The sequence below is a fragment of the Aythya ferina genome (genome assembly GCF_964211825.1).
Source record: "Aythya ferina genome assembly, chromosome: 8".
Classification (NCBI taxonomy): Eukaryota; Metazoa; Chordata; class Aves; order Anseriformes; family Anatidae; genus Aythya; species Aythya ferina.
The window spans coordinates 9,746,188-9,758,189 of record NC_140304.1 but is presented as its reverse complement, the minus strand read 5'-3'; the positions used below and the strand labels follow the sequence as shown (position 1 = coordinate 9,758,189).

The 12,002-nt window shown below is 39.0% G+C and overlaps 2 protein-coding genes across 3 annotated transcripts in view; one reads left to right on the top strand and one right to left on the bottom strand.

Annotated features, from left to right (window-relative positions):
* The window catches only part of CDC73 (cell division cycle 73), a 104,837-nt gene that overhangs the window by 57,190 nt on the left and 35,645 nt on the right, over positions 1-12,002 (top strand). The gene's annotated exons all lie outside the window — the stretch shown is intronic.
* Positions 2,233-10,552, bottom strand: B3GALT2 (beta-1,3-galactosyltransferase 2). Of its 2 annotated transcripts, XM_084527523.1 has the most exons (3): positions 9,956-10,552; positions 9,274-9,439; positions 2,233-5,112 (listed from the first exon to the last, which is right to left on the bottom strand). In XM_084527523.1, exon 3 carries the CDS (start codon positions 4,981-4,983, stop codon positions 3,715-3,717), a length of 1,269 nt encoding a protein of 422 aa, XP_084383649.1. In that variant the 5' UTR covers positions 4,984-5,112; positions 9,274-9,439; positions 9,956-10,552; the 3' UTR covers positions 2,233-3,714. The 2 variants fall into 2 exon arrangements, with proteins under 2 accessions (XP_084383649.1, XP_084383648.1); XM_084527522.1 differs by lacking the exon at positions 9,274-9,439.

The window sequence follows — 12,002 nt, the reverse complement described above, 5'->3', positions numbered from 1 at the left end:
TGCTCATGCCATGCCTGATCTGGCATTGATTTTGAGACTTTTTTAACCTGAAACCTAGTCTGCCTTATTTCTTTGAGATCACTGCAATTGTATAATTTTTAATTTGTAGGACAGAAATAACTTACAACTTTTAGATAAAGATCTTATCAGACACTTTTCCCCCCTCAAAGCAACCACTGAGGCTTGTAAGTACCTTTTACTAGTATTTCTTTCAGACTATAACAGAACATGAACTTCATCTATGAAAAAAATCTGTCAATGGCTGGGGATAGGAGCAGCCTTCGTTCTCCAACAGCTGTAGTTGTTCACTTCACATGATCAAACCTATTGATACAGGATCCCCAAATAACTGGGATCACCGGAGAACTGGAGATGTGAGAGGAGCAGTTCTGTTGGTAAATAATAGTGTGAGGCTTTATTTTGGTTGTCTAGTATAAATGCGTAAATCTTCACTCAGTTTGAAGTTAAATGAGGAAAAATTACTGAATTTCAATTTTCATTCCCCTGCTTACTTTGTCTAATATGTTTTTTTTTGCCACAATGATGGTGCTGATGACAAGACATGTTTTCCTGTAATAAGTCATGTTTTTGCATTTGATCTGAAGCAGACATACAAAGGGGGAGAGAGGGGGACGACCACAAAACACATTTAAAGAGAAGATTGCACAAACTTCTATACCTTTTTGAGTTAACTAGTATTACTGATTTTTTTTTACTTCATTGCAGAAATATTAGACCTAAACACAAACTTTTATCCTGTTGCAACTGACATTGCATTTCTTGTCTTGCTTTCTGTTGGGTAGGAAGTGCCAGAACTTGCCAGAGGTTTTAATGATGGAAATGATTGTACTGTTTTGACATGAACTGTTGTTATGCTCTTCCAGAGTAAGCAAATAGCTTCAACACAAACTAAAAAGTGGCAACAGCATTTGGAGAACGGAAGGTAGATCTTTAATTCTGTAGTTTCATGTTTCACCATACAACCTCTGACTCCTGCTTCTGCAAGCTTCATAACAAACTGAAAGAAAACACTTGGATAAAAAAGGTTTAAGTAGCCTTTGGCTGTCTTGATAGTGATTCAAATGTGTTGATAGAGTAGTTTCAAATCATACCCAAATATTAATACAATTTTTAAAAAGTAGGCTGAGCTCTTAAAAGGGCCTTATGAATGGGTTTTTATTTAACATCTTGTACTCCTCACGACTATTTTAACTAGGAAGAAGTTCAATGTGCTGAACTCATTGGTATTATAACTAATTCTGCCAAACTCAGGCAGATTGGCATCTTGCATGAACTCTGAAGTGAAGTACCCAAGAGGTTGTTTGGCTGCCAAACTTTATAATGAAAGTGCCAAACTATTTAATGTTCAGTTATTAACCTCTTGGATTAGACCCAGAAGCTAGTAACAACATTTCGAACTAGCCAAAGTTGGGAAGATCCAAGTAGAGTAAATTATGGTCTAGCTTGAAAGTACTGAAGGCAGGGACTGGTGCTCAAGTACTCACCAGGAAGGAAGGAGTCAGAAGAGAACTACAAATAGGTGGTAATGTTAAAGAGTGTTCCCAAACACTTCGAATGCAGCTTGTGCTACTGTGTTACACGAATGCCAGTAATCATCACCACAACTAAGTCAATCCAATTTCAGTCGAGTTGGAGAATGTTAGAATTACAGAATCATAGAATATCCTGAGTTGGAAGGGACCCTTAAGGATCATCAAGTCCAACTCTTGACACCGCACAGGTCTACCCAAAAGTTCAGACCATGTGACTAAGTGCACAGTCCAATCTCTTCTTAAATTCAGACAGGCTCGGTGCAGTGACCACTTCCCTTTTGCATAAATTTTACTATTTTCACACACTTGCTTTCCTCAGAAATGTCCATTTCTATGGTTAAAGGTATGATAGTTTATTGGAGGACCACCCAAAAAATAGTGAAGAGCAAATTCCCTTACCCATCTTTAATAAGATCTCCTTTGAATTCCTTAGAGGACTAGACCAGTGCGATACAGTCTGCTTATGTGCCTAAATTCCTGGATATAGACAGCCTTAGGGCTTCGTAAGATGACTCATCTTTTCATTACAAAGAAAAAAAAACCTGCTGTGTTCTCTGTATTGTGCATGCTATGAAAACTACACTTTAAGAATTAGGGAAAACTAGAAACGTCAGTTAATGCTGAAGCTAGCAATTTATTTCTTCCTGAGCAGCTTTACCATAAAAAGTGAAGGCTGAAGGACCATAAATATAATCACTTTTATTAAATAATAAAAGTACATCAAATATTTGTATTTTACCCAATTAAAAAGTACTGGTCAAACAGAAAACTAATCACAGTTCCATCATTTACTGCTTAATCATATGCGGGTATTGCTTACCCTGGCACTGTGATAAATAGTAATAACCTGATTCTGATGCAATGCTTCTGTAACTCTGTTGGAAAATGAACTTTAAAAGTTCTGTTTGTTAGAAAACTTGGAAACCTGTAAATAGATTTAAGCTACTTCTTCAGTCTTGTTTTCAGTGGCAGATGTAGCTTTAATTTTTAAAATTGCTTCCATTTTGTTCTCTCCCGTATTGCTATCTGGACATGTCAATCTTATGACTTAGTCCTCCCCATCTATAAAGTGAAGTGTTTGGCTTAATTTCCTCTAGCAAACCGATTTTCACTTGACTGGTCTTTTTTTTTTTTTTTTTGTGTCTAAAAGGCAGTAAAGAGGAAAATCAAAAAAAAAATTTTATAGGTTTTCTTCCTCTTTTACAAAACAGAACATCTTTGAGACTGTAGTGAGACTTGAAGTTCCATTTTGCATATCTGATCAGCCTTTGAGCTATCTTGAAGTTATGTAAAGAAACTAATAGCAGATTGAGTGAATTTGCACAAAGATGCCAAAATGAATGTTACTTGGCACCAGAATCTAGGAGCTTGCCCTATGACTTCTACAGAATTAAGCAACTTTGTCACCTCTTTCAGAGGGATGTAGTTGAAACTGGAGTTGAATCAAGAACACCAGTAACATTTCAGAAGGCGATGTACAAAGTGGTAGTCTGAACTTTGTTTTCATTTATCCTTCTTTTTCCTAATCCCTCCCCAAAAGCAACGATGCCAGAACTGGATGTACTTTTACAGAGTCCTTTTGCATTGTTTTAGCGTTCTTTTGGTAGTGTCTTAATTGTAAATGCGACACTGCTAAATATGTTGTACGTTAAAGAAGCGTATAATAATTTTCATGTGGTATTTGAAAGTAAAACTGATCTGCCCCTTGTGCATTTCCTTTGTTTCTCATTTTTCATTTTACTTATATCAATTCGAGATAACAACAAATCATTACACTGTAAAGAACTAGAGGTATGAATGCATTTTTAAATAAAATTTGTGTGGAAAATATGCTCAATTACATTTTATTGGCACAGAAGTCAGCAATTGGACCACCAAAGTGTGCATGCTTATTATTGCACATTAACACAAAAATCCTTATCTCATCTTTTTTCTTCAAATTTGCTGGGAAAACCTTTTGGTTATGGTTTCATAATATCAGTGTTATCAAGAACTATACTTTTTATTTTAAATTAAAAAAATAATTTTCAGACTCCACTATGTGAGATGGGGATCAACTAAAGGCTGTCCCGTGAAGCTCATCCATTTTTCACTGTACATGCGTTCAGCGGTATTTACAAATTGCACGTGGGATACATTTGCTAGAGGGAGTGCTGTCCTTCTAGTGCAGTTTACGGTGGCGATACCTGCCTGCTTTTTCTTTCGCTGCATTGGCACAGGCATTGTGCTTATTCTGTTGTAAGTGGTTCCAGTATTTGATCAGTTCACTAGGTTGGAACTGATGGGAGGTAATTAGGTGGCTATATTTACAGCTGGAGTAAGAAACTCGCCAGTGATTGAAGACAAACTCGTTGGGTGGAGGCATAGGGTCAATTCGCAGCTTGGCAAGGCAGATCCCCACGTATACATCCTCTAAATGTAAACGTCTGATGCCTAGGGAGACTTTGAAGATTTTTTCTGCTAAATCTCCAGAAAAAACATAACCAGTTCCAGAGCAGAATACAGGATAACGTTCGCTTGGATACAAATCAGGTGGCATGTACCACTTGCTGTCCTTGTTCCTGTTAGGTGCGTAACCTCTCATTAAATAACCTGTAAAATATTTGTGCCTTGGAGGAAGTTCTGGTTTCAGAAGCTTGTGTATTAAATACTCAGTATTGACAAACATATCACTGTCAGTTTTCATAACATACGGAACACTTGGACAATAAGATGCAACCCAGTTCATTCCCATCAGAGTTTTAATGGTTAAATTATAATAGGTGTCTAAATATTCTTGTTGAATGATGTCATGGTATTGTTTACTTTCCTCTAGTATGGTGCGCTGGAGGTATCCGTTTATCTTGGTGCTTAGCCCCAGCAAAAAGATGCGAACAATTTGGATGCCAGGCGTCAGGCTTTCGTTACCCCAGGTTTGTCGAATCGCCTGTCTGGCTTCCACTTGGCCTGGCTCTGCAGCAATGAGCAAAATGAGAAAAGGGGTCTTCTCCTGGCATTTGTCAGGCTCATTGATGACGTATTTGAAATGATACGAAGCTGGATGCCCAGCGCCTTTCTCATTGTAAATACTTCCATTGGCACTGAGCGTGTTTTCCAAACCGGTGACTCCTTGGGGTGACAGCTCGGTGTTGTTGGAGTTGGTGACTGTTTGAGGCCTGAGAGTCTGAGGTACGGCGTCCTTCCACACGTTCCTTAGAGAGCTGTGGTTCATCTCGCTCTTAGTAGACCTAAATCCTCGTATAGTGTAAGCCATGGGATTTTCTCTGAAAGCAGCCCTGCCCGGCAGCCAGTCGTGATGATTAAAAAATAGAAACACAGCAAAAAGAAATACAAGAGAGACCAGGCCAATGAGATGGGTGCGAAATAGAGACCTTTTGGTATTCCAGGTCATCTTTGCAAAGCAGCAGTGTCGTCTTCTCCACTGAAGCATGTTGTAAGAATCCAATGATGAGACAATGGCCAAGCAAAATGCTTTTCCCTTCTTTACTGGATCCACTGCTATTCTTTGGTATTCATTTTCTTTTGCTTATGTTGAGTGATTCTCTGCAAATGGCTCACTCTGCAAAGGTTTAAACAAACAGAACATAAATTATTAATTTTACCTGCTCATAATATAAAAAGTTACAATGAGAAGCCAGACATGAACCTATAATTTAGTGTTTTTTTTTTTTTTTAAACAGCCCATGTTAGTATGAACAAGGTCAGATTTGTGATAAAAGACAACTTTTATCAAAAAACAAAGTTATTTGATTTGCTTGCTTATAATTCTTTTATGGTAAGAGTTGAGAATACCCCAAAGCAAACAAACAAAAACTAGAAGAAGTGGATCATGCTAGCTGAAGAAGTGTGAAGTAGACCTAAATAGCATCATGTATACTGACTGAAATCCTTGTATGGTGCTTGAGGAGGACTGAATGAAAAGGGCTTGATACCAGATGGAAGGTTTATTGGCATTAATTAAAATTGATTTGACATGCAGAGGCTCGTACAGTTCAGTTTAAAAACCCTTTTTGTAAAATGGTCATGTAGTGGTGGTGGGACAGACGGTGCAGGGCTGATTATGGCAGAGCTGTGTTAGTCACAGTACACTGCTTGGCGTGTTTCCACCGGCCCCGACTGTGCTCAGAAAGTCAATGAGAAGGTGCACCTGTCAAAATTAATTTTCAGGGTCCAGTAACCTCACTGCACAGCCCTTAGATGGTAACACATGATAACGTTTTTGGTCACCTTTCAAGCACCTTTAACCTTCTGCTCCACAAGGAAGGAAAAGCTTCAACTCCTGGCTGGTGTGCCAGGCTTGTGTGCAGCTGATTTACAGTCAAGCTGTTGATTTTTAGTGGGCAGAGATCTTAAGTAAATGCTCATATTAACAAGAAGTAAAACTGCACAGCTCTAAGTTACTTTCTGGCAAACTATCTGATGAACGTGACTCTTTTTTCCCCTCAGTGGATTTAAATGTAACTGCTGTACTTCAGTTATCATGCAGAAATGTGAAGTATTGCTAATAGCAGCTGTAACTGTAGGAAAAAGTGCCAAAGTAGTCTGTGCTTCATTTTCTCCTAAATTTTTTTCATATTCAAGAGCAGAGTCAATATGGCAGCTTCATGATGCTGCATATTAAAAGCTGATCACATCATCTTGTAAATGAACCTTTCGCTGCACAGTAGCAATTCGTTTGCGATTTTCAATTTGCTCTAATTTATTTCTGGGCCCTAGGGTTTTGTATAGGAAAAAGGATGACAGTTGAATAAGGGTCCCACAGAAAACGCTATTTTTAATATAAATGTGTAATTAATAAATTACTTTGCTATCTTCTAAAACCAATATTTGGATTAATTTCTGCATTTAAAAGCTAAGTGACATGTTATATGGGGAAATTACAGGATTTTACGCTGTAAGGAAGTAATTTAAGAAGAGATGGCAGTTGAATAATATATTATTATGTGTGACTGCAACGTTCAGCCTGCCTAGTTAATGTAAGGGGAAAAGATGAGATTTCAAAAAGGATAAGGAGAGACATATAACTAAGCTTTATTTTAATTACTGTGTCAGTTGATATATAAACAGAGTAATGTATATGCAGAAGACATCACTCACAATATTTGGAAGCCAGGGGAAGTATTGCACTGAGTTGAAACTGTAGTTTGTCTGTCTTATTAACCTCCACCAGGAGGAGCAAGTAAGCGGGGATTTTAACTGTGGTTTGTAATGATAAATGTATCTAAAAAGACAAAACTGCCCCTTACTTCTTTCTGAAATGGCAAAATATTTGCCTGGTGATATGTTAAGCTCTTCCCTGTTGTTGTTGCATCATGTTCATGAATTTTGTTTTCAAGCTCACTGAAAGCATTTCTCTTTTATTATTATTTTTTAACTGCTTGGGACTGATGCTATGTAGCAGAAACTGAGCTATCTAAAAATTATTTTCCACTCCACAGATGTTAAACCTGTCTCAAAAATATGCTGCTTGAGAATCAGCCTGAAATTTCATGCTGTTCTTCTTAATGCTGCTTAGCTCAGAAATTATACCTTAGAGTAAAAAGGAACTAAGCCCCTGACGTGGAAGATATATGCTTACCTCTGCACTTACACCTTCTTTTGCATGCTTAGAGAATGAAAGCCTGCTCTCCAAACATAATTTTAAAAAACATGGTTTTAAGTTTCACTGTGGTGTGCAGTGAGTTTTAAATAAAAACGCAGCCTTTTGGGATGGATATCTCTGTATGAGCAAACACAAATGTCACTTCAAAGGGTATCCTAGAGCTCAGGGAAAATAATTGTTTGATACCAGCTTGGAGGGCAACTGTGGGAATACTTGATGAATTATCATTCCATTTCATGTGCATGCTGTTTAGGAAGAAGTCAAAACAAGAACTGCATGAAGAGCTGAATGCAGAGTAGCAGCTGTAATTTGGATTAACTTTGCCACACTGAATTATTCCACTTCTAAAACTTCAGTCGTTAGATGCAAATACTTTGGCAAATCTGTATCACATTACTAATCTGTATTTAATTTTTAGTTGAGGTGGTAGGCTTTTCTTGTGCTCCTACTTCCACATGAGAATAAGTAAAAGGGAGAATGTGGTTATATGTTACTTGTGTGAACTTAAAATTGCTGCCTTTCTATGATGCACAGAGAAATGGGGTTAGAATGGGTGAACACCCCCCTCCTATTTTTGACTGCATCTTCACATTGTGCATATTAGATTTCTTATGATTTTCATCTCATCTACCATTACAAAGCTTATTTTCAGAGAGGTTCTTTCTCCCTTAACATGTTTCCTTGATTTTTTTTTCAAGGTGGGAATTTCCTAGAAAACCTTCAGTCCCTGTTTGCCCTTTAAAAAGGCCTTGTATGGATGAAGGAAGGACCCACACCTGTTTCTTAGCATCATAAAACTATTGACTGAAGGGAAACAAAAAATACACAAACCACCAGAAACAACAACTTTGCTTTGGTTTTGTTGTAATCCAGGTGTGAAACATTACAGTGGGCATTTGAAATCCAGCAATAGCTCCATTGAAAAAATACGTGCTGGGATGTGTTTAATAAAAGTAGAGAGCTGTCAGTATGTATTAAAAACAGCATCAAACAGTGTCACGAGAAAAACCATTATTTTCTCTCAGTTTAATTAGGGTTAAAGCACTACTGCATTTGCCTGATTAAAATTTCATTTCACAGAAAGCTTAAGGACAGGCACCAACCATGGGCAGTAGGTAAAAACAAAAAGCAAATAACCAGCTATAACCTAAGGTCTCTATACAGGCACCTGGTCTTCTGAAAGTATCTTGCTGCACGTAACTGCATTTTGAAACTCTGACTTAGAGGAGTTCTTCCTTTTGGGCACTTGGTTGTGCAGTCCCTGCTCTGTTGTCAGATGCCCGGTGTGTGCACTGTGAATGCCTCCTCGATTCTGGTTTGTGGTCTGTGCTCTGACAGTGTTTCAGCTCCTTGTACTTTCAGCCCTGCTCTATAATTGCAGCTTTGCAGACTGAAGGATTCATCTCCCTGTTTACACGCCCTGGATTTTCGTATTTTGATTAGCTGTGGGCAGATTGTTTAATTAGGAGAGTTCAGAAGGCAGCCCGAGCCGCTCTTCTGACAAACAGCAGCAGTTGCATATTAGGCCTCACGTACCGTGCCTGAGTTCACTTACAAACTGCATTAATGTTTTGCACAGAACAGGCAGTGCTCAAGGTGAGGTCTGATGCTCAGGCTTTAAAATGTCAGATAGGAGAGGGGCACCGCCAGCTAGGCGTGCTTCTCCAGAAGTACTGCCTGAGGGCAGAATTTGGGGTTTGTTTTAAAAGTCCTGGGAAGTGGCTTTAAAAGTGATCTGAAATGGGTGACTGTGAGATGCATCCCTAGGTATGGGAGCTCTTTCCAGTCACGGTTGCTTCTCTGCATGTTAGCATTGCCTTGGATAAAGAAAGCACATTTATGTTGCCAATGTGGGGATTTATGGCAGCTCACTGGCAGATCCTGCAGATAAGCACTTTCATTTTGTGGTGCCTAAATCACTATAGATTTGGGTCTTAAATTTCTATTGTAAATAGTAACCTGTCTTCTTGCTTGCTTGCCACATTTGATGAAGTATTTAAATTTAAACAAGAAGCAGAAATGAATGACAATTAGTTTGAGTGCCATTTTACAACCCAAGTTAAACAGGCAGTGTTTTCCTATTAAGCAATGATGGCATGAGGTAATTTACGTGCTCACCATTTTGAATGTGTAGTGTTTGAAGGTTTCCTTTTGGGATCTCAGTGGAGCCTGATGTTACTTGTAAAATGTGGTGCCTGATCGTGCTGCTGATGGTTTAAATCATGTCCGGTCTTTTGCACGCTCCCAATTTATGCTTGGCCGATATTAGTCTGATGACATTTTGCTGTGTTTCAGGGGCAAAAAAAAGAGGAAAGCAAGTGTGAAAGAGGTCTGAAGGCACTTTTTAGATAATGTAATTTGACTGCACGGTCTGTTTTGATGGTTCAGTGCTCTCAGTGTGTGTCACATCATGGCCATTTTACCAGTGCTTTAAGATTACTTCAGATAAGGATTAATTCTGACCTAGTTTCCGAGGATTTCTAACTGTTTTTTCTAGATTGGAGGCTTTTGAGTTTTTAATTTCTCAGTTAAATGCAATCATTACAGTAGCTACATTATCCCTTTAATCCCTCCTGTGCCCACACCAACCTTGTGCAGGCTGTAAGCAGTGTATTAAACGAGTCTGAGATAGTGACATTGTTCGGGGTGGTGAAAGGAAAACCTGCTGGAATTTTTCCCCTGTTTAGAGACACAGTTCATTATCTCTCCGGGCTCTGCAAATTAGGAACGATCATTATCTGCAATGGCTGAAAAGGTAACAGACAATTGAATGAATATCACACACAAGGATTTGACATACCTTCCTTGGTCAGGCCATTTATGGTGCGAGGATTATACCCCCAGAAAATAGTTTTGGCACGCCATCACTTCAGCAAAAAAGATGCTATCGAACATGCGCACATCCCCCAGCAGTCTGCTTCCTGCGATCGCTTTTCACGGTATCCAATCTGTCCATCTGTCTGCCCGTTGCCGCGTTACCTTCCCTGCTCATAAGTGTTGTCCTTGTCTTGGGGCTTTTTGTTCATTGTTCGAACAAAAGGACAGTAGTTCCCGTTCCTGTTCCGATCGGGCTCGTCTGGCGTTCGCAGCCGATGTCTTGGAGCTTTTACATCTGGTGTTTCCCTTGCCGGACAATGCAGTGCTGTGTTCCCTTCTCCTCAGTATCCATATTTCTAATGGTAACGTTAGCTGTGAGTGCTAGCACGTAGTGGCTCACTTGCCTTCAGTAATAGGATTTGCCTCCCTTCCCTCCTTCATTGTTGCTAGGCAGTAGTAGAAATGGGTTCGAGCTGTTTTAGGCGAGGATTGTGGTCTCTGAAATCCATTCCGTAGTTCTTCAGCTGCTGCACAGGCAGGCAGCAGTTTAAATGTGGGCTTTGACAGATGCTGTCTTCTGACAGAGCAGAATTTAACGTCATTGCTTGGCTGAATCCCACGTGATTGTTTGCATTCATTTTGACTGAATCCAAAGGCAGCCAGAAACCTTTACAGGCTCTTGCTCCTGTGTGATAAATGATACATATTCAGTACGAGCACAATGATAGGTGAAGAGTATAAAAATTGTATGATTATTAAATGGATGATTGAAGGTTTTTTCAAATTGTTTTCACTTTTCCTTGACACTGTAACTTATGATTCTCTGGGGGATTTTTAATGCGAGACATTCTATTTCCGTTTTCCAAAAGCTGTTCTGCACTGCAAAGGAATTATAAGTACTTAAACACGAAGCTTCATTTAACCCATTTGGTGCTCTTAGCACAAATTTTTTGTGCCTACGTGATGACAAGAGGAGGTGTTTCTTTGCTCATGCTTCCTTTACACATGCTTCACATGCTTCCCCTTTGAAAGCTTTTTGTAATCTTAGGTTAGTCAATTAAGCTGGATGGCACTAATGTATAAACACGTGCTGTTAAGCTGCCTTTTTGCTGTTAATGGCTTTCTTCCTTGGTAAAGGTCGAAGTCTGCTATTGCAGGACTGGGGGCACTTGATTTCAATTATTGATGGATGTAAAATGACTTGGTTACAGACATACCTATATTACAGAATTTGTCTTTCTGGTCCCAGTGAAACTTGTGTGCCTTTCATTTCTCTTCTTTCAGTGTCTGGCCATGCTATGTGGAAGCACCTTATTATATTTACTATATGCTACAAATAAAATTGCTCAGTAGGGAATTCTGAAAATAGAATACTAGCAGCATACTTACCAAAATGTTCACTGGTCAGTGCATTTGTCCATTCTTTTTTAAGCTGAAGATTTCAGTGACTTGGACTTTTTTTTTTTTTTTCTTTTCTTTTAGCTAAAGGATAAAGCAAGCAGAATTGGTCTGTCATATGGATTGGGGAGGTGCTGCCTTCACTGGCAAATAAGGCTTCCCCAGGCAGTCACTGTGTTTTACAACCCTAGATGCATATTCTGCTAACTTACTAGAAACATGATCAGATTGATAAATCATCTATGCATACTAAATTTCTCTAACTTTGCCTTTAGCAGATCTTCGCTCATCTTGTGGAAAACTAAGGAAAAACCTCCGCCCTCCCCAGCTACTTTGTATTTGTGCATGTGACTGTAGCTTTAGGAAGTCAAAGTTTCAGGAAAAAAAAAAAGTTATTTTTATCTAACTGCCTTCTTTAGCACTTTTGTATGATACTGGAGGTTCCTGGATATTTCAGGAGGGTGGAGCTCGCTTCGCTCTGGAAGTATGACCTGAAGATTTAAGTAACCTTGTTGTGGTTGTAGGTTGGAATAAGCTTTATTTTGGCTAAATCTCACCATGAAGGGTCAGTGGACTGCTTGTTCTTGATCCAAGGAGTAGTATGTTCCGTAATGTTACTATGGTTACATCTT